Source organism: Grosmannia clavigera (genome assembly GCF_000143105.1).
Source record: "Grosmannia clavigera kw1407 unplaced genomic scaffold GCSC_140, whole genome shotgun sequence".
In the NCBI taxonomy this organism is placed as follows: Eukaryota; Fungi; Ascomycota; class Sordariomycetes; order Ophiostomatales; family Ophiostomataceae; genus Leptographium; species Leptographium clavigerum.
In genome coordinates, this window is record NW_014040801.1 from 4,307,204 (window position 1) to 4,333,329 (window position 26,126).

The window sequence follows — 26,126 nt, forward strand, 5'->3', positions numbered from 1 at the left end:
GCCTCTTTTCACATGACGTATCCAGCAAAACGCAGCGACGTTTTACGTTCTTTATGCTGGGGAATGTCATCCTGTCGTGTATTGACGAGCGCATTTTCGTTTTAAGAAATAAATTTTCAGAAACAGCTACTGTGTATTACAGTGAGGAAACACTTAGACGATCCAAACAGTGGCCTAAAATCCCGATGCTCAAAAAGCATTACAGCGCCCTCTAGTTTGAAGGCTTAAAACAACTGTCTTCAAAAGACCTGCGCTGGCCACGACGATTGTCAAGGACTGCCCACCAACTGCAACCGGTTGATCACAGACATCTTTGGTGCGCATAGACCGTTCCATGATGCTCCGTAGTGAGGGTTTGGCAGTATCTGTTTTTTTGGCTTTTTCGTCCCGAAAATAAGTGAACTTCAGGTTGGAAGCGCAAACCTATGGTTTTTGCGGAATAAGCTGCTCGGGGTACCATAACGATGCAAATCCCCATATTCGTAGCTAAGCAGCATTACCGATCGCGGTAAAACGGACACGCCTGAAGATCAACGAGATGAAATTAATCGGGTCAAGCCCGGTAACCGCATTGGGGGCAGTTGCGGAGTAGGCATAATAAGTGTCAGCTGTCAATCTCGGGAAAGGTGAGTCAAACAAGTCGGCCGAGATGTCGGTGATAAGCTCCACAAAGGTAGCTGTTACGGCCGTCCTTGAGGCCTCTCGTACGGGCAGTAATGCCATAGCGGAGTAAGACAAAGAAATGTTTCTTTCATTATCCAGCCTTCCCGACTTTTTAACAGAATGTCCAAGTCTTCGCAGTCGCTCAAAGAAACTAGGGGGGGTTGACCGACGGTCATAGTCCATTTGCATGTCCTTCTTACTCCTGCTGACGGCTTTGATGGTTTTCTTCACGAACTTTCGTCCATGTTTACCGCTTCCCAAATACGCAAGAGTCGTGGCAAACATCCCGATTGCTATCGACGTGTTGCGTGCCATTGGTTCTCGTAGGTCGTCTGGGGCGCCGTCGATAGTGGCCAGGATAACAGCTTCGATGGCCTTCTCCATGGCCTCCAACCGGGCAGATTGTAGACCTGAAGTCTTGGTGTCTCTGTCTTTCTTAAGTAGCGTGCCGGTCGGTTTGTACGGGGGTGGCTGATCCTGGTCCTCTCCCTCGTGTTTCTCGGCAGGCGTGCTGTCCGCGTTTATCTTACGAGCGCTTTCTTTCTTGCTCTTCAACGTGGTTTTCAGCCCCCGAGTGGGCTTGGAAGTGGAGGCCATTTTTCTTTGCAAGTATACTTTTAGAAGGAGGATTTGATTTGGGTAAAAGTTTTTTTTGCTCTAGAAAGGTAAGAGAAGATATCGTTTTTGGAAGCTTGACGGCGGATTGGTCTCGTCCTTAAATGTTTCGTCCTGTGAGCAAGGAACTATAGGGCAACAGGCCGAACAGTCATGGACGATGGACGATCATAAGCTACGCGGGGCAGCAATACGCAATGCTTCTCGCTTCACATATTCTCCTCACAGAGTTCATGATGTCATGTAAAGTAAGCTACGAAACCAAAGACACTGGCGGATGGACGCACATGTTGTTTGTTGCGGCAGACCAAAAGCCACTAATACAAGCTGGCCGCAAGAAGAAGCGAAGCCTATGATTACGCCAAGCAGGAGTGGAGAAGGGATATGGTTAAAGGGATGTTATATATAGAGATGTTGTACGGCGTACAAACTATATAGTTGGCTCGCTTTACGCCGTTGGTGGCCGTATGGGACTTCGCTGTTTAGACTCGTAGAACTAATGCGTCTTTCCTCTGAAGACAGTGTTTACAAAATTAGAATATATACTCCCACGGAATTCCCATCAGAAGCTTTTGACTTCTAGATGCAGACGCTTTCATCAAGAATTACTAGAGCTGAAATCTAACTCTTAGTAGAGAACTTGCAGCGCAGGAGGGAACAGTCAGCACAGCAGCAACAAAATCTGCGGGAAGAGCAGTACTGATCTTTTCAGCACGTGACAGAAACGGTTCCACTTTATCTTTTTTTTATCTTGTATTCCGTAGTCCGTACATTTACAGAAACTAAAATACACCATTGTCGAGCCTCGGTTACCTCTACATCACCACACAGGAGTTATCAAAGTTGCATATATAACAAGATAGGGCAAACAAACAGCAAACAAACGCGGGGAGCGATATTTCATCCACGCAGAACGCGAAGTACAAAAAGGAAAGAAATATTTAGCACGCGTCAGCTTTGCGACAGGTCTTTGCCGGATATTATCCCAGACGATATACTTTTAGGATGCAAGCGACTTGGTGATGATGTATTTTCCCAAGTCTGGCAGTATGATGCAGAGACTGTGATTAAATTCTGCGGACCGGGCGCACCTGGAGAAGTAGCTGCTATGCGTCTAGTGCGCGAAAAAAACATCCATTCCCGTTCCACAGGTTCTCAAATTTATCGAAAAGCCTAAGAATGAAGTCGGCATTATATATATGGAATATATTGATGGGGAGTCGCTTGATCAAGCGTGGCCATTGTTCAATAAAGCGCAAAGACAGAACATCATTACCCAACTCCGAGGATACCTGGACGAGCTGCGTTTGCTTGACAGTGATTTTATCGGCTCCGTGGATGGCTCGGCTTGCAACGACCAAATCTTTGCGAACAGAGCGTTTGAGTATGGACCATGCAACAATGAGGCAGAGTTCCGCGCTGATATCGCCAAATCACTTCTTGCATTTAAAAGAGACCCAATCTGGACTGGAATGGTCATCAGTTTTGTCGAGGCTAAGCCTAAACATGACCAGATTTTACTTACACATGGCGATCTAGTTCCAAAAAATATACTAGTAAAGGACGGAAAGATTGTAGGCATTGTGGATTGGGAGATGGCGGGTTTCTACCCTCCTTATTGGAAATATGTTAAGAGCCACTTATATGCCGACTCTGACCACCCGTGGATGGAAGAACAGGTTCTGGATAATATCCTGGATCCGCATATTTTAGAACTAGGCTTGCTTCTACACACACGTACCGTGTATATGTACTGATATTCGGAAAAGTCATACAAAATTATGTGCCAATCTACTTTCAGTACTCATTTTCGATTTGGTGGGCCGAATGTTCGGAGCTGTTCGTAATTTACGACGAACTGAATCCACGTACGTGATTAATTTGCTTTTCCAGTCTGAAATCTACAGCGTAGTTGCCCCTCTTTCCAACGGGGTCTGAAAATGCATTGGCCGTCCGATGTGTCCCGTTGTATTTTACCCCGCCATGACGGCCAAAACAGATGCCCCGCAGCATGTCCCCGCACTTTCCAAAAGCCTGTGACCGGCAAGTGTAGCTGCCATCCGGTTTCTGACGAGATCGCAGACCTGGCCGTCGAAGACAAGCCGGAGCAGTCAGACACGATGCCATCGACAACCAATAACCAGTACCCGGTGCCCGACCGGGCCGGTGAGCCGGTCAGGCAATATGTTACTGGCTAACCCTTCCTGAATTGCCTGATAGGCGCTGTTCTGTAGGGCTAAACGCCGAAAACGGCCCTGAAAACGTCGTCTGTGGTCCGCGTCCGATAAGGCAAGAATGTCGCTCCCATCATTTGATAGCACCTTCCGCTTTAGTAAGAGGAAGGGAAGGAGGGAAAAGGGAGTTCGTATTCAGGCTTTTGGAACGGTGAATCAAAAAACGAGACAAAAATCCGAGACAGTATACGAATTCGCCCACCCCCATCACTCTCATCACCATGGTCTCGCAGGCCCCCAATCGTGGCAGCGGCCCAGGGCTCGCGGGCGACGTGCTGCTTATTTTCATGCCGACGCCAGACGCCGGCTACTCGTGGCCAGATGCCGGCTGGATTGCGGCAACGGAGGCGCGCTACCCCGGCTTGCAAGTGCGATGGCTGCCACAAAAGGACCCGGCGACGGGCAAACCGCGCACGCCCGAGGAGCTACCGGCAGAGGTGTGGGAGGGAGTGACGCTGCTGTGTTCATCCTGGGCGCCGCCAGCACGGTTAATTCCCCATGTGCGCTTCATTCAGGCACCATCTGCGGGCGCGGACCGCTGGCTGCTTCATGAGGCCTACAAAGACCCACGAGTGACGCTCTGCACGGGGAACGGGACGCACGCGTAAGTGGGGAGAGAGGACGAGCGAGAGACAAAGACAAGACAAGATGCTAACGGCTCAGAACACAAATCGCCGAGTGGGTTATAGGGGTGTGGCTGATGTGGCGACACCGCTTCCTGGCCTTTGCGGAGCACATGAAGACGGGCAGCGGCTTTGAGAAGCAGGATGCGCACGATGTGTTGGAGTCGACGGGCTCGCGAGTGTGCGTACAGGCCGACGGTGATATGCAGCCCTTGCAAGCGTTCTATTGCTAATACTGCTAGGGGCATTCTCGGCTACGGCGCTATCGGCAGGCAGGTAGCACGGCTGTGCACAGGTCTCGGCATGGAAGTGTATGCGTACACGCGAACAGAGCGAGCAACGGCGGAAGCACGACGCGACGAGAGCTTCCGGGTACCGAACACAGGCGACCCGGCCGGCGAGCTGCCAGCGCGCTGGTTCCACGGCAGCGATGCAGCGGCATTGAACGGGTTTCTGGCGCAGGACTTGGACCTGCTGGTCGTCGCCGCGCCGCTGACAGCTGTCACCACTGGGCTTTTGAACACCGAGCAGTTTGCTGTACTGGGCCACCGGCCGGCCTCTACGTACGTCGTCAACGTTGCGCGGGGACCCGTCGTCGACACGGCGGCCCTGATGACGGCACTCGAGAGCGGCCAGATTGCTGGAGCAGCCCTCGACGTCACCGATCCCGAGCCGCTTCCGGCTGACCACGCGCTCTGGAAGGCACCTAACGTGTTCATCACGCCGCACGTCAGCTGGCAGAGCCAGAAGCGCTGGGGCCGGGCGCTGGAGATGCTAGAGCTTAACCTCCAACGTATGGCCGCAGGCGAGCCGCTGGTCAACGTGGTCAACAAGGAGCACAACTACTAGGGCGGCAGGGTGGGAGGTGGGGGATGTACTTCGTACTCCGTACTTAAAGGATGAAAAATCAGCCGTAGATACGGAGGTATTACTGGAACGATTTGAACGAATCCCCACTGACATGGGCAAATGTTTAATCCGCATCCACATGGCCTAACCAGGCCGTCAGACGCATCGACATAGGAGCAACATGCGCTATATTCCGTACACAACAGTCTAAGCCGTCAAGAAGCTGCAACCAGTCGCACAATGGAAGACGGAATCATTCAGCAGATCATGAAGTCGGGCAAGCGCGAGGGCGCGTACTACGAGACCGTGCCGACGACGATCCCTCCCGAGACCCGTCGGCTATTCGAAGAGTACGTTGGGACGGCAGCGGATGACGTGATTCCGTACCTGGCCGAGTTTGTGTGTTTGCCCCACGCCTATTCTGTTGCTGCCTCTGCTTCTGTGGCCTTCTTCTAATGGGCCCAGCGTGACCGCCTCTGGGACGTGTATCCATGGCCGTGTGTGGGCCAGTTCAAGTTCGTCTCGCTCACGCTGTACCGGCAGCCGTCGTACGGCCGGATCTGCGACATTGTCCGCCGCGGCGGCCGCTTCCTGGACATTGGATGTGCAGCCGGCCAGGACCTGCGGTACCTGATGCTAGATGCAGCCGCGGGCCAGACGGATGGGGCCGGAAACCCGCTGACGCCGTCTGCGCTGTCGGCCAACTCGTTTGGCCTCGACCGCATGGCCGGTTACATCGAGACGGCCTACGACTTCTTCCGCGACCGTGACCGGCTGCAGACGCGCTTCATCGTGGCCGACCTGTTCGACCGTCGAGCGGACGGCCCGGTCGAGCCGTTGTTGCGCGGATCCGTCGACGTGCTGCACGCTGGCATGATCGTGCACGTCTGGGACCTTCCGGGCCAGCACAGGGCCTGCGAGCGCATCGTCGAGCTGCTGGCGCCGCGGCCTGGCGTCATCGCTGTCGGCAACAACGTGGCCCGCCTCGAGGGCAAGGCCGGCGACTACATCGGCCCCGAGGGCACCATCATGTACAAGCACGACGCAGCCAGCTTCCGCGCCATGTGGGCAGAAGTGGGCGTCCGCACCGGCACCCGCTGGGAGGTCCGCACCCACAATGACCCCGTCGTCGGTCTCAACGGCGAGACCGCCCACTGGATCGACCCCGACACCAGCCGGCTGTACTGGGAGGTGGAGCGGCTGTAGGGCGCCTGCTTGCTGCGTGTAGTATAGTATTTTCGGTGTGGGTCTATAGTAACTACTACTTCCAGGCTTTCGTTCGTTACTCCAACGGCTGGAAGGCCAACTTGCAGCACATGTCGCGCGGTCGCGACGTCAGCAACTGATCCGCCATGTCCATGCTGTAGTGCATGTCGTCGGCCAGCGTGGTACGGTAGCGGGAGTAGACGGCGTGCAGCAGCGCGCGCATCTCCACCATGGCGACGCTGTTTGTGTCAGTGAGGAGAACAAACGCACAGAGCTCGGACAGGCTTACTTCTTGCCAATGCACATGCGTGGGCCTGCGCTAAAGGCAAACATGTGGCGGTTGCGGGCGGCCGCGCCGTCGGCAGCGAGCCATCGTTCGGGCAGAAACACGTCGGGTTCGGGAAACACGTCGTCATGGAGCCGGTGCAGCGTAAAGGACTGGGAGCTGACCACAGTGCCGCCCGGCAGCTGGTAGCCGTCCACGGTACAGCCACCCGCAGGGACGTAGCGCGGCAGAGGAAGTGTCCCCGGTGCCCACAGCCGCAGAGCCTCGCTGATGACGGCATCGAGGTAGGGCAACGTATGCAGGGAGCTGTTTCTGTCCGTCTTTTCATGTTCACCTCTTGCAGCCTGCAACTCAGCCGTCATCCGAGCCATGCGCGCTGCATTGTGTGGCCGCGACAGCTCGTGCATTAAGAAGCACAGCGTGTCACCTGTCGTGTCGATGCCCGCTCCGATGTGGTCCAGACACTCGGCCACCTTCTCGGACATGGCCAGCTCGTCGTCTCCGTACGTCTGCAGCCGCGACCCCAGCGTGATGGCCGACAGGTCGCGCTGCCGCATACAGCCCCACGCATACTCGCTGATCCGGCTGCCTGTCTTGAGGCTGGCCCGGCTCAGCCTCGCGTGCAGTGCCGCCAGGCGCGGAAAGTAGTGCTGTAAGACGAGGGCTGGGGAATGTCAGCATGCACGTGATTCAACCCGGCATCATCCTCACCACACTCACTCCGTCGGCTGTCATGATACGACAGCTTCTGCACCATCTGGCCGTCCGCGCCACCCTCGAGCGAGCGCGTGCCGTGGGGGTCAAAGCACACGGCCGTCACGCAGTCGAGAGCGTAGCAGTGGAGGTAACACTGGCACGTCAGCACGTCAGTCCGTCGAGACAACTAGCTCGGAGCTCTGGCTTACATAGACGTCGGCGCTGGCTGTCTTGGTGCACTGCTGCACGAACACGTCGGCACGCTCACTGATGAGGTTGAGCATCGGCTGCCTAAGCACACTCGTGTTGGAGTAGCGGTCGGCAAACCGCTTCTTCTTCTCCTTGTGCTCGTCCTTGTCCAGAGCCGTGAACAGATTTCTCGATTAGTCAGCATGCAGCCCCCGGTTCTCCTCCAGTCCGTCGCACCCCCAAACACGCACCTCTTCCCGCCCTGCTCGAAGAGCGTGTAGAGCTCTGTTTTGGCGAGGCCACCACCGGTTACATAAATGTCGCGCATGGCTGTTGCGGACCCAAAGGACGCTTCTCTAGGGGCCACCCGCACGACCGGTCCGTAACGGAGGTGCAGCCCATGGATCCACAGCCGCTTGTTGCCACCGTACTCGTGGTAGATCAACACGAGGCCGGTCAGGTTTGTGTACCAGGGCCCCGGAAGCCGGCTCATAGACGCAAATGCCAATCGGTACATCAACCAGCTGACCAGAAGGAGCGCCACAAGACCGCCAGTGGCCGTCGAAGCAACCCCGTTCGCCAGACCAGACACATCCACAAAGCAATCCATGGCCCGAGAGAGAAGTCTAGCAGACACGTTGTGCTGCTCAAATGCGCACAGCACAAAACGCGCCTTTTAATGGGACAGTGGCCGCCTGTCTTCTGACTCGTACGATACGGCGAGCCGGGATCTTTACCTGATGGCTGTCGGGGTCATCCGCAATAGGGAAACTGCACGCGTTATTTAAGCATGTCCTCGCAGCAGGTGAGCTATTGTGATAAGGGCTTGGCGAGATGGGCGTACATGTGACAAAAGTAATCAAAAAATCGAAAGCTCCTCTGGACACTAGCACGAGAAGGGTAAGTTTAAGAGATGCTGGGGACCCAGACACGGCTTATCTCCCGTAGCTAAACCTTATCGATGCAACTGGGCCCTTCATTCGGCAGAGCTGTTACTCATATCTCGAACAAATGTCACAGTGGAAAGTATGCCATGGCCCTTTGGCTATAACGCGTGTCTAGCATATCCAGTCTGTCTGCGGGGTCCTGTTGATTAAGCTATATTTAAGGAGAGCGTTCGCCTGTCTAGAATGTAGCCTTGTGTAGTTGTGTATCTTGTTTGACCATTCCTCATCGTCAGCACACCCACACCCACACACAAGATGGTGCACGAGGAGAAGCTGTCCTCTGGCAGTGGCAGCGACGAGCCGCTTGCCAAGGCGGTCAACGGTTTGAGCTCAGCGGCCCTAGACGGGGAGAAAGGCGACCTAGGCGACGGCCTAGCCGGCCAGCCGATGCGGTTGGACCCCTACGGCATCCCGCTGCAGCCTACGCCAACAGAAGACAGACGTGACCCGCTTAACTGGTCGCGGACGCAAAAGTATACGATCCTCTTCATCGTCTGCTACGCCACCTTCCTGGCCGTCTACATGACCGGCACGTCGATCGAGGCCTTCTTCCTGCTCGAGACACAGTTTGACGCCACCTACTCGCAGGTCAACTGGACCTTTGCCATTCCCTCTCTCGGTCTCGCCGTCGGCCCGCTGTTGTTCAATTCCCTCGCCGACAGCCACGGCCGCCGGCTGGTGCTGCTCGTCTGCACCGCTATTGCCATCCTCGCCAGCGGCTGCACCACCATCCGCGGCCTCAGCTACGGTGGCTACATGTTCTTCCGCTTCCTCCAGGGCATCGGTGGTGGTCCTCCCGTCGCCATTGGCTTCAGCATCATCCGCGACTTTTCCTGGGAGCACGAGCGCGGCTTCAACGTCGGCATCTGGGTCATGGCTCTCGACATTGGCGGCGTGCTCGGTGCCCTCGTCGGCGGCTTCACCGCCACCACCGGCACTTACTGGGCCAACTACCACGTCGCCATCGCCTATGCTGTCCTCCTTCTCCTCGAGATTTTCTGCCTGCCCGAGACCCTGTACCCTCGCGACCAGATTGTCGAGATGACCGATCGCGGCGAGGACATCAGCCTTCTGAAGTGCACAAAGGACCTCAAGCCATGGGTGCGTCCGTTTTCCTCCTCTCTAGGTATATATACCTCTATACTCACGTTTCTAACACCTGTAGTCTGTTGCAATGATTTCAGGCGTCCCACATCCTCGACCGCAGCAGGCCGTCATCCGCTTCGTCAAGTCCTGGGCTCATCCCAGACTCCTGCTGGCCCTGCTTCCCTACGTCTTTCTAGAGTACTGGTGGTAAGGCTGACTATCCCTAAACTCTCATTCCCAGGCACGCTGTATCGCTGACGTATTTACAGGATCTGCTCGTACCTCACTATGCTGCCGGCAGCCTACGAGAACTACAGTACTCAAATTCAGGGCGTTCTATTCGTCGGCCTGATGCTTGGCACCATACTGGCTGAGCTGCTAGTCTCTGGCCGGCTCAGCGACATCCTCACTTCACGCATGGCCCGGCGCAACAACAACGTGCGCACGCCCGAGATGCGCATCTACCTAGGCTACCCCGGCGCCGTGTTGGCTGCTGTCGGCTGTATTATATGGGGCATATCTATCGACCGCAACTGGCACTGGATCACGGGACAGGTTGCGTTTGTGCTGTGTGAGTGCTGCCTGCCGTGTTCCTCTGACCTCTTGCGCTCCTGCTAACAACCGTAGACTCTGCTGGCCTGCAATTGGGCAACTCGGCCGTTTCTACGTACTTGTTCGATTGCTACCCCAATAATGTCGTCGAGATGATGACATTCTACTGTGTTGTTCTTAATGTGATTTCGTCCCCAGAACGCAGCCGCGTTGTTCCTCGATTCTGACGTATACTGTGGCAGCTCTCAGCTTTCATCGAACCATGGATCATCAACTACTGGGTCGATTCTGTCGGTGAGTCAACTATGACTGCTTCGTGATAAGATGCTGCACCGTCCCTCTATCCATAGCTAACATATTGTCTACAGGGTATACATGGTGCTTTGTCACTCAGGGCCTGATCACGCTCCTGCTAATCCCGGCATACGCCCTGCTGCAATGGTTTGGACCGCGACTGGAAAAGGATATGATATTTGATTAGAAAGGGTCGCGTCTTTTGTATACATCAGATACGAAGTAAGATACGAAGTGATGCCTCGAGATAGATATCTTCTCAGACAATTACGGAGTGACGTACTCCGTATTTCCGCCTTTCCGGTTCCGCCGACCATAGCGGGTCGGTGCTGTTCAGCCGGCTCTAGGCCACTGCAAGCGATAAGGGAAGGGCGGAATAATAGGGGGATAAAAGGGAATACTCCGTACTCCGTACTCGTACGTGAAGCGGTGTGAGACCGGTGCTCGTATTGTACTCCGTACTTCTGCGGAGCACGACGGTACAAGCCGGCTTGTCACGTGTGTGATACTTGCATTGGCCACGGACGTGTTGGTTTTTTGGAGATCTGTGTCGTACTGTGTGTATTTGCTCCCGAGTAAATGTAAAATTACTGTCCGGTCTGATGACCGTTTGCTAAACGCTTTCCACATCCCTTGCCTCACTGATTTAACGTCATCGTTGACTTCCAGATACCGGGCACATGGATTGATGCGCAACTCAAAAATTCGTCTGTCATGATTTTGCTTACCAGAGATCCGACTTTGTCATTCAAGCTGCTCCATTTGGTTCTTGGTGCCCCAATTCGTCTTCGCAGCTACTACCGGGCCCATCACCATGTCTGCTTCATCTAATCCAAGGCGCCGATGCTGGTTGTGGAAATTGATCCATTGGCAAGCAAGCATACGAAAGAAGGTGGAGTTGGTACAAAATATGGCTTCAACCCGGAAGAACGTCGATAAAGACCCCTCTCCGCGATACGAACATATTGATAAGGCCCCTGCTCGGCCCGCAGCTTGCATGGCACTCAATCTCGGGAGTGCAACGACTATCTCTATGGGTGCGTTGCCTTATACGGATGGTCTCGATCCAAATGTAAACATTATCGGGCTGACCCTCGACACAATCCTCCCACTGCTGCTTCCACCGCCATACCCTCGTTGTGGGTTTCGCAAATCAACTGACCGTCTTTTGGATGCGGTTGATAGCGTCAAGCTTGTCGTGACGGCCAAGTACCCAGACGATAGTTGCCTTGATACTGCATCTAATCTATGGTCAACCGAGAACTTGGCCGGAATGATGCAGAGGCTCGACGCCACCGTCACTGCCACAAAGGCCTGCGTTGCTGCCCTCTCAGACTGTTCATGCACTCTAGTGCGGATACTAAACCAAGAGAAGAGAGATGTGCAGAACTCTCAGTGCTTACTGGCTGCATATGCCTGTAGTATCGTGGCCAACCTCGCGCACCAATCGGCGCAGGAGTCAATCACTGCGGCTGTTGGGTTAGCGAATGCATCTGCTGCATGTATGTCGCCTAGCGATTTTACTATTTTGGCGGAAGCCATCAGCTCCTCCAGAAGCCTTGCCAGAATTCTCAAGCGGGCCTGCAAAGACACCTACGAGGCTACCAGCATTGCCTATCTACAAAATATTCGACATTGCTTGCAGGAAGCAGGCGTTATGCTGAAAACCCACAAGTTGCGATTTTCAATCAAACAAATGATGTCCGTCTCTGTGTCTATTAGATACGACCTTCCGAAAATTTCTATCGCTGCCGTAGACAGAGACGTTACTGGTGCTTCGGTCGCTGTTTCTGTCGCTCAGTCTGCCTTATCAGCAGCTTCTGGGAGTCGGCGCGTTTTCGTTATCGCTGCAGCGGTGGAACCCACTGGCCAAGGATCTGCTATGGCATCCACAGAAGCGCCTGCAGAGGATCTGGAAGCCTCGACAAATGCTGGCAACGGCCTAAAAGTGGTCGTCTGCTTGGGTCGCAGTAATGCCCGTGGAATCTCTGCGTTTGGCGGTGGCGTAGAGGCTCTTAATTTGGTCCGTGCCGTCTTTGCGGCAATCCGGAAATACGGTTTGTGACGAAGATGGGATAGAATGAGAGTGTGCCGGCCAGCATTCGGAAATCCGAGTGAGCGAGAAAACGCACTATGCATCTCGTCGTACCTTGGTGGCATCTTGTTTACGAAAGGAACCTACATTGCAATGATACCCATGTACTCTGTGGGTTTTATCTTTTCGTTATCAAGACGTTGTTCTAAAACTGTTAATACCAAGTACGGAGTACTATGTGGACCTTCAACTTGGTGAAACCCCCTTTTCTACTCCGTAACTTCCTAACCGTTGTGAGATACATATGCATTGCTACATCGTAAGTATCCATAGCCGAGGGCCAATAGCCAACTCGTGGTCTAGGCCGTACTCTGTACGGAGTACTCGTGTACGAGCCCTTGCTCCGTACAGTTTTGATCAAGCCCTTGCAGGCACGTTATGCACCTTTACGAAGTACGGATAACGCCTTGGAGCATCTGGCAGATCGACAGCTTGATATGTATTTTACGGCGTAAAGGCGGCATGATACATCCGTACTTCCGCCCCAACGAAAGCATTTGTAATCGGATTGCGTGCTGGAATTAACGCCATATCGCTAATTAAAACCGAGAAGCCACTTCCTGCCTCTACGGAGTCGGAGCTACGGAATAACTTCTGCACATCTAACTGGCCTAATTCGGTATTTGGTGTTAGCCAAACGCGGTAGCTTTGCTCGTAGCCCCGATTTTGCAATGCTTCGGAGCCTTGTTCGGCAGCTTCAAAACGGCTGTAGAGACAGCAACTGTACGCCGGAGAATGTCAGCCACAGAAACTCCCACATTTGACCTCTTGGGACTAGTACCGTGTAATCAAGATGCCAATAAAGATCCAGTCTTCCCAATCTAGGTGGAGCAAAGACGACAATCCATCAATGCGGAAATACGGATGATGTGGATATTCAGAAGTGCGTAGTACTGTTTGGAAAGCTATACGTACTACGGTGAGCCGCGAGTCGATATATATGAAAAGGCTTGCTTGCTACTGAACCGTTTGGTACACTTGGCTTGCTTGTCCCTATCACAAGGCAACCAAAGCAGCTGGGCAAACGGCAGCCAGACGACGAACGACCATGGCCTACACAAACAGCGTGCTCGACGCGCCGAGTGACACAGACATTGAGTTCACCATCCAGCAGGATGGCAGTCTGCAAGAAGACACTGCCCGCAAAAGCCTGACTCTGACGTTCCAAAACTTGACCGTCAATGTCAAGGCTGCAGAAGAGGCTCTCGGCGCGACGCTGCTGTCCTACGTCGATCCTCGCCAGCTGCTTGTTCCATTTATGAAAGACAAAACTCCCAGCAGGGTAATTGATTGTATCCTTTGCCGTTCTCAGTCTGGACGAGGGCTAACATGGCCGCTGCAGAGCATTCTTCGTAACGTGAACGGGCAGATCTCTCCCGGTGAAATGGTAAGCCGTAGTTGGATGCTGGGCCCTCTATCTAGTTAGCACGACGGCTTACAGGATTTTGCCTAATGCAGCTTCTCGTTCTTGGTCGTCCTGGCTCTGGCTGCACGTCGCTTCTCCGTGTGCTGTCGAACCACCGCGAGTCCTTTGACTCGGTCGAGGGCCATACGTGGTACGGAAGCATGGACCACAATGAAGCCCGCAAATATCGTCAACAGATCATGATGAACACAGAAGGTTAGTCTGCTCCACCCGCCTTGTGTCTTTTTTTTGTTTTTTGCTGATCTGTGTGGCTTCTCAGACGATGTCCATTTCCCCACCCTCACTGTCGACGAGACTATCAGTTTTGCAGTCAAGAACAGGACGCCCCGCGAGCGAGAAGATCATGTCAAAGACAAGCGCCAGTTTCTCAGCCACACCAAAGAGGGCGTTCTCGGTGCTCTAGGAATCAGCCACACCGCAAACACTAAGGTTGGCAACGAGTTTATTCGCGGCGTATCAGGAGGAGAGAGGAAGCGGGTGTCCCTGGCCGAAGTGCTAGCCGGACAGGTGAGAACTTAACTTCTTAATGGCAATATCTCCGCCTGCTGGGAACCGCCAATGCTGACTGATTTCTCCCTTTTCAGAGCCCTGTACAGTTCTGGGACCAGCCGACCCGTGGTCTCGACTCGAAGACCGCCTTGGAGTTTATTGAGTTCCTTAGGGCCGAAGCAGATCAGCGGAGGAAGACTATTGTCGTGACTACCTACCAGGCCAGCAACGGCATCTTTGACAAGTTCGACAAGGTCCTCGTCTTGGCCAGCGGCTGTGTTATCTACTACGGCCCACTCAACCAGTCTCGCCGCTACTTTGAGGCGCTAGGTTTTGTCTGTGCAAAGGGCGCCAACACGGCCGACTTCCTTACGTCTGTCACCGTGCTTACGGAACGCATTATCGCAGCCGGATTCGAAGGCAAGGTCCCGAGCACGGCCTATGAATTCGAGGAGGCATACCAAAACAGCCAGATACACCGAGTTATGCAGGACATCCAAAAACCGATACACTCTCTCGAAAAGGAAGTAGATCATCTCAAAGAGGCCGTCCGGCGAGAGAAGAAGGCTCGGTACTACGACAAGAACAGAAGCGTGTACACGTCAGGTCTCGTTAGTCAGGTTCTCAACTGCACGGTTCGGTACGCATAGCCAAAGAGGGTTGGGGCAAAATATAAACAATATCGCTGACACTTTCACAGACAATTTCAGATCATGATGGGGGATCGGCTTTCCCTCAACGTCAAGGTTTTATCTGCAATGGTCCAGGCTTTGGTCTGTGGCAGTCTCTTTTACAACCTCTCCGACACCAGTAAATCAACGTTCTTGCGCCCTGGTGTTCTATTCTTTGCTGTTCTCTACTTTCTGATGGAGGCCATGTCGGAAACCACTGCCTCCTTCACGGGCCGCCCTATCCTCGCTCGCCATAAGCGCTTTGGCTTCTATCGTCCAACGGCTTTCTGCATTGCCGATGCCCTCACCGATATTCCTGTTGTGATGCTTCAGATTACGTTATTTGCAATGATCATCTACTTCATGTCCGGTCTCCAGATGGATGCAGGGAAATTCTTCACGTATTGGGTCATCGTCAATGCGAGCACCCTGACCTTCACTCAGCTCTTCCGGATGGTGGGCGCATTGTGCACCAACTTTGGTACGGCTTCGCAGCTGACCGGCGTCCTCTCCACCATTTGTTTTGTTTACGGAGGTATGTCTTATCCTCTGATGTGCCTCTGAATAAACGAATATGGTTCTAATTGCGAGTTTAGGGTATTTGATTCCGTTCGAGAAAATGCACCCTTGGTTCCGTTGGATATTCTATCTCAACCCCGGAGCCTACGCATTTGAATCGCTCATGGGAAACGAGTATGGTGGCTTGAAGCTCAAGTGTGTGGCTCCTCAGATGGTTCCGTTTGGAATCATGTACGACAACTTGGGAAGTTCTTTCCACGGATGCACGGTTGCTGGAAGTGATGCCGACGGCATAATTGACGGCCTGGTGTACATCAGAGAGCAGTACTCGTACTCCGAGGGCCACATTTGGCGTGGCTTTGGTGTTCTCATTGGTCTCTGGATCACTTTCATCGCCGTCACAGCTCTCGGATTTGAATTTCGGAACGGTCACAACGGCTCGTCTGTTCTTCTCTACAAACGCACCATCTTGGACAAATCTCGGCCGAAGGACGTCGAAGAAGCAGTTACAACTGTAGAAAAGACATATTCTGCCCCTCCATCACAAGCAGTCAAGCAGTCTGTGTTTTGCTGGCATGATCTGGACTACTTTGTTCAGTACGAGGGCGCTCAGAAGCAGCTTTTGAACAAGATCTTCGGCTATGTCCAGCCCGGAAACCTCGTCGCCCTGATGGGTTGCTCTGGTGCTGGGAAGACAACGTGAGCACATAATATCCCGATGCAAAATGCAATACACGTTTCTAACAACCTTTAGCCTTCTGGACGTATTGGCCCAACGGAAGGATTTCGGGACAATTAACGGGTCTATTCTGATTGACGGGAAGCCTCAAGGCTTGAGCTTCCAGCGCATGACCGGATATTGCGAGCAGATGGATGTTCACGAAGACACATCCACTGTCAAGGAAGCCCTTGTCTTCTCTGCTCTCCTCCGCCAGCCTCGCGAAGTGCCCATCAGTGAAAAACTGGCCTATGTCGAATACATAATCGACCTGCTAGAGCTGCGCAACTTTTGTGACGCTCTCATCGGCGGTATGCACGAGCAATTCTCTGGTCCAGTTTAGCTTTTGCCTGGCAATGTTTTGCTAATACCAATCACAGTGCCTGGTGCTGGCCTCAGTATTGAACAGCGAAAGCGTGTGACCCTCGGTGTCGAGCTTGTAGCCAAGCCGACCTTGTTGTTCTTGGACGAGCCAACCTCTGGGCTTGATGGTCAATCTGCCTACAACATCATCCGTTTCCTTCGCCGTCTTGTCGAGGGTGGCCAGGCTGTTTTGTGCACCATTCACCAACCTTCGGCCGTCTTATTTGAAGCCTTTGACGCCCTTCTACTTTTGGCCAAGGGGGGTAGAATGGCCTACTTCGGAGAGAGTTAGTTGCCTCGAACTCACTGCCCTATTCCGAGCTGTACATGATGTCTAACGAACTCACAGCTGGAAAAGACTCTTCCGTTGTTCTGGACTACTTCGCACGAAACGGAGCACCTGCTGGCGCTGATGTTAATCCTGCCGACCACATTGTTGAAGTCATCCAAGGGAAAGGCAAGGATGATGTAGACTGGGTTGCTACTTGGAGCGAGTCTGCAGAACGGAAAGAGGCACTCAACACCCTCAATTCACTTGTTGCGCGATTTGATGCCACCGCAACATCTGAAAACGATACAAGGGAGTTCGCTTCGACAAAATGGTACCAGTTTACTCTCGTTTTAGAAAGGCTTATGAACCAACTTTGGAGGTCACCTGTAAGTTTTTTTAATGTCTGAGTGCTTTTCGGCCGACTAATATTTTCGCGACAAGGACTACATCTGGAACAAAATCGTACTACACGTATTTGCTGCCTTGTTCGGAGGGTTTACGTTCTGGAACATCGGAAACGGCACATTCGACTTGCAGTTGCGCCTGTTTGCGATTTTCAACTTGATCTTCGTGGCTCCCGGATGTATCAATCAAATGCAGCCATTTTTCTTGCACAACCGTGACCTGTTTGAGACTCGAGAGAAGAAGGTGAGCCTGTCCTTCTTTTCAAAGCTCCTTTTGAATACCGAGCTAACTGGGTTAGTCTAAAACGTACCACTGGCTGGCCTTCATCGGCGCTCAGATTGTGTCTGAGATCCCGTACCTTGTTATCTGCGCTACTGCGTACTTTGGTTGCTGGTATTTTACTGTGGGATTCCCAGTGACAGCAAAGACCTCCGGTCACATTTACTTACAGATGATTCGTATGGTTTCCTCTTATGCAAGCAATTTCGAAGAAGCCCTTACTAATTGTCGTCAGTCTACGAGTTTTTGTATACTTCCATTGGCCAGGCCATTGCAGCCTATGCTCCGAATGTGTACTTTGCCGCCATCACGAACCCTCTTCTCATTGGCTGTGGTCTCATCTCCTTCTGCGGTATTGTTGTACCTTACGCATCCATGCAGACCTTTTGGAAATACTGGATCTACTACCTCGACCCTTTCAATTATCTCATGGGTGGGCTCCTTGCACCAGTGTTGTGGGACGTCAATGTTAAGTGCGGCAAAAAGGAGTTGACGACTTTCAATCCGCCAAGTGGACAGACCTGTGGCCAATACATGGCTGATTTCCTGCAGTCCAACGCCGGCTATGTCAACAACGCCAGTGCTACTTCCAACTGCGAATACTGCCCATACCAAACTGGGGCTGATTACGCCAAAACGTTCAACTTGCGCAAAGAATATTACGGGTGGAGAGATGTAAGAACTACGCTGCTTATTCCTATGACTTTACATCCTGTTGACATTTATCTTTTAGACTGGCATCACTGCTCTCTTCTGCCTTTCTTCGTATGCTCTTGTCATCATCATGATGAAGCTGCGGAGTAAAAAGACTAAGAGTGCACGCTCGGAGTAGTTATCAGTCTTCTATGGGAGTTTAGGTCATGCGGCCAGACTTTTGGCGTCTGGCTGTTGGGGAGTCGGAGTTGATAATTCGTGCGCCTTGAAAGGGCAGTCTGTTTAATAGATAGAATGGGGCCTCTTAATTCGTGCGCCTACAACAGGTGCAGTCTAGCTACTCTTTTATGTTATTTGTTTTCGATTAGACAATAACAATGCTTATCATGACCATTTTTGGTCAATCATAACGAGACGCTTCTACCGTATCATACGCTTCATTGTTTTGCACCGTGTGGTAGTAAATCATTTGAGCGCGACTCGTATCGGACTTGACAACAAAACCTATGCTGCGAACTATCAAAGGTTTCGCAGAAGTTGGGATCTCTGCCGTCAGAGGAAACTTGCTCCCTTGCATGCGTTAATTGGCCTTTGAAATTCGCATCCATAGGCCTTCCCTAGGTCGTAGCTGACCTGATGGGTTGACCACTTCAACCTTATCATTCCTGAGAGGCTCAATGTTGTACTGGGTTACCAATGCCAGGATTACCGTCTTGAAGTTGAGCATTGCGAAAGCCTTGCCTATGCACGAGCGTGGACCATGACCGAAAGCTGCCCAGGCATACGTGTTTTCGCTGGCACCACCAGAGATCCGGCCCCAGCGGTCAGGATCAAACTGACTGGCATCTTCGCCCCATATGGAAGGGTTATGTTGGATAACAGCGGGAACGGGCATCACGATGGTGCCTTTGGGAATAAGCTGGCCGGCAATAACGACATCTTCAATGGCCTCTCGTGGAATTCCGGAAACTGTGGGTCAACGAAGTCAGTGGACTGAGCACGGAATAGCGAAAAAAATCCTTACCGGGACAATAGACTCGCACGACCTCGCGCAGGAAGTAGTCCAAGTAGTGTAAGTGCTCGATGTCAGCAAAGTCAAGTGACGAGTCGCGCTGATACAGCGGCTCTGCCTCCGCGCGCAGTTTTTCTACGACGTGTGGATTCTGGCTAAGTGCAAGTGTTGCCCAAGTGAGTGCGCTCGCCGTGGTCTCGTGTCCTGTAGCCATGACATTGAGCACCTGCATACGATGGATTTGTGAGCATGTGAAGCGGGTGGCAGACGTCATTCTGCTTGCAAGATAACATACCTGCTCTACCAGATCTTCCTTGGACCACGCATCCTTTTTTGAGTTGTATTTTTCCTCAATCATGTACGTGAGGAGATCCGTCCTGTTGCTGGACTGTCGGAATTCCGCCAACTTTTGGATGCGTTCCTCAACCATGTCTGTCAGTATCGCCCGCAGCCGTGCACTTGCTGAGAGAAATGCAATGTTCTCAGGGAAGGGAAGCCAGCGAATCGGCAAAACGAGGTTCACGGCGGCAAGTGTCATTCCAAGTGGCGAGAGATCAAACATTTTCTGGTAGCAGGTCAAGAACTCGGTCTTTCCCTCCAAATTTGCCAAGTCGATCCCTAGGCAAAATATGCCGATGACGTCCAGGGTGATCTTAAGAGTATAGCTCCTTTACTAATACGAAACCGGCGCGGTCAGATACAAACATGAATGCCCTTCGGATTCGGTATACATACTTTCAACCAGTCCTCCGTTGGCAGAGCAAAGACTTCCAATCTCGTTGGCTAGTCTCTGTGCCTTGTCACTGAAGATGGGAAGATATGCCTTGATATTGGCAACAGTAAACAACCCTGGGGCCGTTAGATTTTGAACTAGGGCATAGGATAGGAGGATTCTCACCGCCGAGCGCTTTTCGCTGTGCTATGTGTTCAGTGCCTTCGGCAAAGACAAGGCCGACACCAATGATATCTCCTATCAAGCGACGAAATGGCTTCGTCCGTACGAAGGAGTAACATTTAGTATGCAACACCTCTCTGTATGGCTCGAGGCTATTGATGAGGACAGCATCCGCGTTTCCAACCTCAAAATAACGTATGAATGGCTCGTGTGGCCATTGGTTCATCCAACTCTTGTAGGGCTCCTCGGGAGACCCGGAACGGAACTGGTTCAGCTGATGTCCTATGAGAAAATGGTGGTCCTAAGCAGGTGGTATTGCTGTCAGTAATGGCCGGGGATGATCATAAGAAGCAGCATGAGTAGGTTACCTTGGGCCCCGGAAGCCTGCGAAGTGGTGAGGCGTAGTAAGGATAGACAAAAAATATGTACACAAGACGAACGGACGGAGGAATACAAGAAGGCCAGCGATATATGCCAAACGTGGAAGGGAAAAATAAGGTGCAAGTGCAAGTTGTACCTGCTGCCACACAGGAGTGGTCGCATCTGTCGTTTTCATTTTCGTAATATGTTAACTACGGATTAGTGACATATAATATGATCAATATGAGCCTGAGAGGGTGAAGGCCACTTGAATGACAAGTGACTTTCTGCCTCAGATCTCTGGGAGCTTCTCTTTATGTATCCCGCAAGGCTCTACCCATTTGCTATACCATGCTCCGTCTTATCGGCTCTTTGTTCTTCTTTTTATCCCTGCAGTGATATTGCCTGCCTCGCTTATGTGGACAGACGAGGTGCAACAGGAGGACTGTATGCCGTTGGTGATACGGATATAAGCAGGGTGAGAGATACTTCAATGTCGGTTATCGAATATAGCCCCCTCCCTAGCATCATTTGAGAAGGGTAGAGTCTTAGCAGTTGCCAGTGAAATTGGGAAAGAACACACATTTGCAAAAAAAATAAAGTGGCCGTAAGAAAAGCGCGTTAATAATCTGTATGAAAACGCATCAGATGGTATTGGAAGCCAATGAGGCCCTTAAGCATCTTTCCGTCGGCGAGAAAAATGACAGGATATCCTTTGCTCATGATAAGTGTTGCACGCTCCGCGGTAGATACGAGAACCCGGCGATGACAAGGCTTTGCGATGGTGTATCAGACGGTGCACCTTATCTGGGAGAGGACAAAACATATTCTGAATCCTGGTAAATCAGCTCTATTGCTTTGTGGACGGTTTTGATAACCCCATTTTCGGCTTTTATTTCAGATCCCCACACCCCACAGAATTGCTCTGTACCCTATGCGAGATCTCCAGATGCTGCCAATATGGCGTTCCCACGATCGTGGGGCCAACTGTGGCCTGATGTTAAGGGTTACATACGACGTGTACTACTCCGTATTGTGAGCTGTTCCGGGAGACTTACGTCAGGGACCTTCCCTGGCACAGGCCAGAGCAAAGTTGCAATGGTTCCTGAATCTGAAGAAGTAGTCGCTCTCACAGGCCGGCACATTCTCTGAGGCCTCCCTAGAAGAGCCACAAGCACATCAGTAACTGTGTCTATAAGGTGCCCGTTTGTTCAAGAATCGGGTGGATTAGGGTTCCTTGGGTATCCCTCGTTCTAAGCCGGCCGGAAGCGGCGTCATTACAATCATTAAAAACCAAGCTGCTCTTTTATCAATCCTGCCCGGGGTATTCAAGGCCTCTCTCCAGATCTGTGGTCTCACTCCGCACCGAGGCCTTTCCGCCGCTGAGGTCGCCACTGCGAGCGAGGTCACGCAGGCTCACGTGGCCGGACTTGTCGCCTGTGATGCGCTCCGTACTCTCGGTGGCGTCCAGGCCGTGCAGCGACCGGTACTGGCTGTGCCTCTGCGTACTCCTATCTTCGGCTGTCGTGCCGGTGGGATGGGCGGACGCGTTCTGGCTCCGCTTTCTCGAGACGCTCCAGGCATCGAGTGAGAAAATTTTGCGCAGCAAGGTCCAGCTAAAGGGAATGTTGGCGACCATGATGGCCGTGCTGGCCTCACCGTTGTACCAGATGAGAAAGACGTAGCTGTTCGTCTCGGTGAAGTTGTAGTACCGGTTGAGGATGGCGACGAGAACGACAGCAAGGCCGAGGCCGAAGACGAAGCAGAGGACGACCTTGCGCTGCATCGGCAAGTTTGTGCGCGCGATCAGTGGCACGGGGATCAGCAGCATAAGGAGGTCGGACGAGACGTGAAAGGCGGTCATGGTGATCATGTGGTGGCGGTACGTCTTGCACTGCGGCTGGTCATCGGGCACTGGCACCTCCCAGTATGCGTGAAAGGGACGGCACCAGACGCCAAAGTAGAGGATCTGCACGACGACGTAGCCGACGGCGCAGTAGACGGCTACAATCCGGACGGCGTAGCTCTCGCCAAGGCCGGCACTGCAGGAGAAGGGGGATGACGATTAGCCGGCTGAGGGCAGTAAAGACGGCGCGAAGCAACAGACGACGGCGCACACTCACGTCAGACGGCCGTACAGCAGGAGCAGACAGGCTTTGACCAGCCAGACAGTAGTCATCATGCACTCTTCCAGGACGATGAGCAGCTTGCTGCCAATCCTGGCATTGGCCTTTTCCTGCGCCGACCAAGTGGCGATCTCGCTGTCGTCGGCATAGTTGCTGCCGTACACCGCCACTTTGTTTGACGACACGACGACTCCGGTAAAGGTGAGCTGGGGTAGGACTGTCAGCGACGAACGGGCGCACGGCCACGGCCAGGTAAGGGCAAGAGAGGAGCTCGCACCACGCATAGCATCATCAGGTAGTCGTCCAGCTGGAATTTTCGAAAACTACCAAAGAGCATACGGCGCGAGGCCATGCGCCAGAGGACGATGAAAATGGCGAAGCCGTACAGAGTCCATGAGCCGACAACGAGCCCGGGGGCTTGTGCACTCATGATTGATTGCCGGGTGGTGCGGCTGTGTCAAAGCACGCGACCGTGGACGTTTGTCGCAAGCGCAGAAAAGGCCGTTGCGGCGGCGCTCGTCTTTCAGGCCTGTTTTTTGAACCGGCTTCTACATATTCATATACGGCTACCCACAAGCACACATACGAAGTACGTGCACACACCCCCTAGCCGGGGAATCAGTGCAAATCAGAACCAGGAATCAGAACCGGCATAGTGCGGCGTGGACGGAGGGAGATAAGGGCCAGGTCTGAGGGCCAATCCGAGGCGTCTCCCACTATCTGTTTAATAGTAGTATCTGTTTAGCAGCGGCACAAACTTCTGCCTTGCCCCTCCTCCCCTGGGCTGAGAATGCATTCTACGGCACACTCGTACGGAGTACTCGTACATTCGGAGTGGGCCTATCTCCTATGCTCACTTCTCATTCGCGAATTTCAAAAGGCCTGTGGTCAAGCCTAAGTTGTAAGCCGGCGCGCCCCAGCTTACTCCATTGCTTCGAGCTATTCGTGGGAGCGGCTGTCGTGGGGGTGGCTACAACCCCTTTCATGAGCATTGAAAAACAGGCTGGGGGACAGAGCGGTTCTACTCCGTACGGGCTAGCCGGGCTTGGTAATCTGCGGAAGGATTTGACATGCTTCAAGGCATTTCGTTCTCATCGTTCACGCTGTATGAAGTATCTCGCCTCGTACGGAGTGGACGTATTCCACAGGTCGCGCCCTGTCGGCGGCTTGTCGAAATTCCTGCGAGAACTGCGAAGTATCTTACTATGGAGTATGCACTGGTAAGTAGGTACGGAGTACGGAGTACTCCGTAGTGGTAGCAGCACTAAGGACAAGATCTCCACACAAATGGTCAACCTGTGCCGTTGTGACTCCACACGCAGTCGTGTCGTAAGGATACATCGCGCATCCCTGCGGTCAGGTACAGCCTACTCCGTATGGAGCCAGAATGGTAGTAGTAAGACGACATATGAGGTATGGCGTTATCTGTCTCTGCCATGTACGAGTCCGCCGTACTCTGGACGCGCACAACTGTTTGAAATCCTCGACGCTGCCCTCTGCGGAACAGCCAGTGCCACGTACTACTACATGCATACGGAGTAGCACGGAGTAGCACGGAGTAGCACGGAGTAGTACGGAGTATGTGCTCCTCAACTGTTAGGGCCACCAGCACGAGCCGACTTCCCTAGCCAGCCGCGCAACACTATGTAATTAGGGCGGCATATACTCCGTACAGAGCATATTAGTATGGGGCCGGCCAGAGGCTTATCCTCGCTAAAAAACGGGAGTGCCAGGCGGCCAACAGAACGTGCGCCCAGGAGTAGCTCTCGTTATGCCCGTCTTTACGGAGGTCCCTACCAAAAGTCGTGCCCACCCCCTTCGATGTAAAATCGGCAGTATACAGTTTGATTTTCTGTGTGCACGGAGAACAAATTTAGCGATAGACTGATAACAATTAGCTTATAGTCTCACTAAGAATTACTGCATATAAGGAAATTACAGCATGACACGTGCTAATAGTTTAGCGAAAATATACAGTACAAGGAACACTTTATATACTGTAAAATTATGTCTTTATTAGGAAAAGCGGTGACACAGGATGGGCATGACTTTCGGTAGGGACCTCCGTAATTTCTTATCAACCCTCCCCCCTTGCGCCACCTGCATACCGACTGCAAGCACATGTTTAGCTCGACGCAATCTTGCTCCCTTGCTCCCTTGCTTCCTTGCAGTGTTAAATACTACATATGGACATGGGCCCACAATTGCTTTGTACATGTGCATTCGCTTACGAGTGCGGAGTACGGAGTACAAGATCCTCGAGTCCGGTCACGTGATGAACGCAATCTTGCGGCAATTTGCCAAAATAAGATACCAAATTGCAGCCCACAGTCCGGGTTCCATTCAACTTCCGCATCTTCCACCTGCAGGGCACGTACGGAGTACCTTCTCCTGATAAGACGCGACGATGAGCCTGGCAGTTTCAAAATCTGTTCTTATTACAGGGTAAGAAAACGTGGCTCCCCACTTGACGAGAGCTTCCTGGTGCTGACCCCAGGCCAGATGCTCACCGGGCGGCATTGGTAATGCTCTGGCGCGGGAGTTTCATGCCCGAGGTAAGAAAGAGTACAGCGGCGAGTACGGAGTACAGAGGTCTCATACTCCGTTGCAGTAGAGCGCACGTGCCTCGGCCTTTTCCTCTGTGCACGTAGCCCCCCGATTCTGCGAAATTGCCAGCTCACGCCCAAGAAGGATGTCGGGTTATTGCGACGGCTCGTCGGCCAGATGCTCTATCGGACCTGGCCGTCCTCGGCCTCGAGACCATCCTTCTGGATGTCGACAGTGAGGAGAGCATCAAGGCTGCTGCCGAAGAGGTGGAGCGCATCACCAATGGCAAGCTCGATATTCTGGTGAACAACGCGTGAGCAAGCAATCTCTCTATCCCACCCCCTTTTTCCCTTTTCTTTGCCCTTCCCTCGCTGACAGTCCAGAGGCATCACCTACCCAGTTCCCCTATCCGACGTGGCGCTGCCGCGACTGCGCAGCCTCTTCGAGACCAACGTGTTCGCCGTTGTCGCCCTGACCAACGCGCTGCTACCGCAGCTGATCGCCGGACGCGGACTCGTCGTCAACATCTCGTCCGCAGCCGAGGGCCTCGCATTCCCGTTCAAGGGTGCCTATGCCATGACCAAGGCTGCACTGGCCTCGTACAGCCGCACGCTGTCGGTCGAACTGGCCGAACTGGGCGTGCGTGTGCTCAATGTCACCACCGCCTTTGTGCAGTCACAGCTGGGCAAGCGCGCACCACCGGAGCCCTGGCCGGCCGACAGCCTGTTTGACAGCATGCGCCAGGTCGGCCAGCGCGCCGGCAGCGGCACACGCATGTTGCCCGCCGACTATGCCCGCCGCGTTGTCGCCGAGGCCCTGCGCGGGCCCGGCTGGGAATTCGGCCCTTGGCGCTTCTTCGGCACCCGCGAGACCATCATGCTCGGTACCCTCAGCACGCCCATGTGGCTGCTCGGCTTTCTCGGCAGCAACTGGGCCCGTTTTGCCATGTTGCGCATGTGGAAGTTCCGCGTGCTGCGCGAGGCTTTGTTGAAGGACAAGTCTGTTTGAGCGTCTACTACGGAGTATTTGTTCGAGTAAAACGCTGATTCCCATAAT

General features: G+C 53.1%; 10 protein-coding genes across 10 annotated transcripts; 5 read left to right on the top strand and 5 right to left on the bottom strand.

Moving 5' to 3' along the window:
• Window positions 1-486: 486 nt before the first annotated feature.
• CMQ_696 (uncharacterized protein) lies at window positions 487-1,260 on the bottom strand (the record flags this gene model as incomplete). Its single annotated transcript, XM_014317775.1, has 1 exon — window positions 487-1,260. The coding sequence occupies one exon, from the start codon at window positions 1,258-1,260 to the stop codon at window positions 487-489; it is 774 nt and encodes a 257-aa protein (XP_014173250.1).
• A 2,473-nt stretch (window positions 1,261-3,733) lies between these two features.
• CMQ_1040 (2-hydroxyacid dehydrogenase) lies at window positions 3,734-4,984 on the top strand (the record flags this gene model as incomplete). Its single annotated transcript, XM_014318119.1, has 3 exons — window positions 3,734-4,116; window positions 4,176-4,316; window positions 4,378-4,984. The coding sequence occupies 3 exons, from the start codon at window positions 3,734-3,736 to the stop codon at window positions 4,982-4,984; spliced, it is 1,131 nt and encodes a 376-aa protein (XP_014173594.1).
• A 240-nt stretch (window positions 4,985-5,224) lies between these two features.
• Window positions 5,225-6,190, top strand: CMQ_1672 (uncharacterized protein; the record flags this gene model as incomplete). Its single annotated transcript, XM_014318751.1, has 2 exons — window positions 5,225-5,383; window positions 5,450-6,190. The coding sequence occupies 2 exons, from the start codon at window positions 5,225-5,227 to the stop codon at window positions 6,188-6,190; spliced, it is 900 nt and encodes a 299-aa protein (XP_014174226.1).
• A 76-nt stretch (window positions 6,191-6,266) lies between these two features.
• CMQ_1122 (benzoate 4-monooxygenase cytochrome p450) lies at window positions 6,267-7,971 on the bottom strand (the record flags this gene model as incomplete). Its single annotated transcript, XM_014318201.1, has 5 exons — window positions 6,267-6,429; window positions 6,480-7,140; window positions 7,197-7,326; window positions 7,382-7,550; window positions 7,613-7,971. 5 exons carry the CDS (start codon window positions 7,969-7,971, stop codon window positions 6,267-6,269), a joined length of 1,482 nt encoding a protein of 493 aa, XP_014173676.1.
• Window positions 7,972-8,563: 592 nt separating this feature from the next.
• On the top strand, window positions 8,564-10,427 carry CMQ_871 (major facilitator superfamily transporter; the record flags this gene model as incomplete). The annotated part of the gene is made up of 5 exons (XM_014317950.1): window positions 8,564-9,409; window positions 9,474-9,601; window positions 9,664-9,965; window positions 10,196-10,240; window positions 10,315-10,427. 5 exons carry the CDS (start codon window positions 8,564-8,566, stop codon window positions 10,425-10,427), a joined length of 1,434 nt encoding a protein of 477 aa, XP_014173425.1.
• Window positions 10,428-13,383: 2,956 nt separating this feature from the next.
• Window positions 13,384-18,308, top strand: CMQ_861 (ABC multidrug transporter; the record flags this gene model as incomplete). The annotated part of the gene is made up of 14 exons (XM_014317940.1): window positions 13,384-13,617; window positions 13,678-13,722; window positions 13,794-13,956; window positions 14,021-14,268; window positions 14,346-14,890; window positions 14,951-15,456; window positions 15,518-16,139; window positions 16,195-16,469; window positions 16,539-16,808; window positions 16,871-17,178; window positions 17,234-17,440; window positions 17,496-17,655; window positions 17,712-18,151; window positions 18,210-18,308. The coding sequence occupies 14 exons, from the start codon at window positions 13,384-13,386 to the stop codon at window positions 18,306-18,308; spliced, it is 4,122 nt and encodes a 1,373-aa protein (XP_014173415.1).
• A 402-nt stretch (window positions 18,309-18,710) lies between these two features.
• Window positions 18,711-20,626, bottom strand: CMQ_355 (cytochrome p450 monooxygenase; the record flags this gene model as incomplete). Its single annotated transcript, XM_014317434.1, has 7 exons — window positions 18,711-19,099; window positions 19,155-19,368; window positions 19,438-19,807; window positions 19,844-19,965; window positions 19,988-20,338; window positions 20,406-20,554; window positions 20,614-20,626. The coding sequence occupies 7 exons, from the start codon at window positions 20,624-20,626 to the stop codon at window positions 18,711-18,713; spliced, it is 1,608 nt and encodes a 535-aa protein (XP_014172909.1).
• Window positions 20,627-21,706: 1,080 nt separating this feature from the next.
• Window positions 21,707-22,953, bottom strand: CMQ_1369 (uncharacterized protein; the record flags this gene model as incomplete). The annotated part of the gene is made up of 3 exons (XM_014318448.1): window positions 21,707-22,439; window positions 22,521-22,729; window positions 22,801-22,953. The coding sequence occupies 3 exons, from the start codon at window positions 22,951-22,953 to the stop codon at window positions 21,707-21,709; spliced, it is 1,095 nt and encodes a 364-aa protein (XP_014173923.1).
• Window positions 22,954-24,930: 1,977 nt separating this feature from the next.
• On the top strand, window positions 24,931-26,078 carry CMQ_1519 (short chain dehydrogenase reductase; the record flags this gene model as incomplete). The annotated part of the gene is made up of 4 exons (XM_014318598.1): window positions 24,931-24,968; window positions 25,026-25,078; window positions 25,200-25,383; window positions 25,454-26,078. The coding sequence occupies 4 exons, from the start codon at window positions 24,931-24,933 to the stop codon at window positions 26,076-26,078; spliced, it is 900 nt and encodes a 299-aa protein (XP_014174073.1).
• CMQ_574 (uncharacterized protein) lies at window positions 25,253-25,597 on the bottom strand (the record flags this gene model as incomplete). The annotated part of the gene is made up of 2 exons (XM_014317653.1): window positions 25,253-25,412; window positions 25,467-25,597. The coding sequence occupies 2 exons, from the start codon at window positions 25,595-25,597 to the stop codon at window positions 25,253-25,255; spliced, it is 291 nt and encodes a 96-aa protein (XP_014173128.1).
• Window positions 26,079-26,126: the final 48 nt, after the last annotated feature.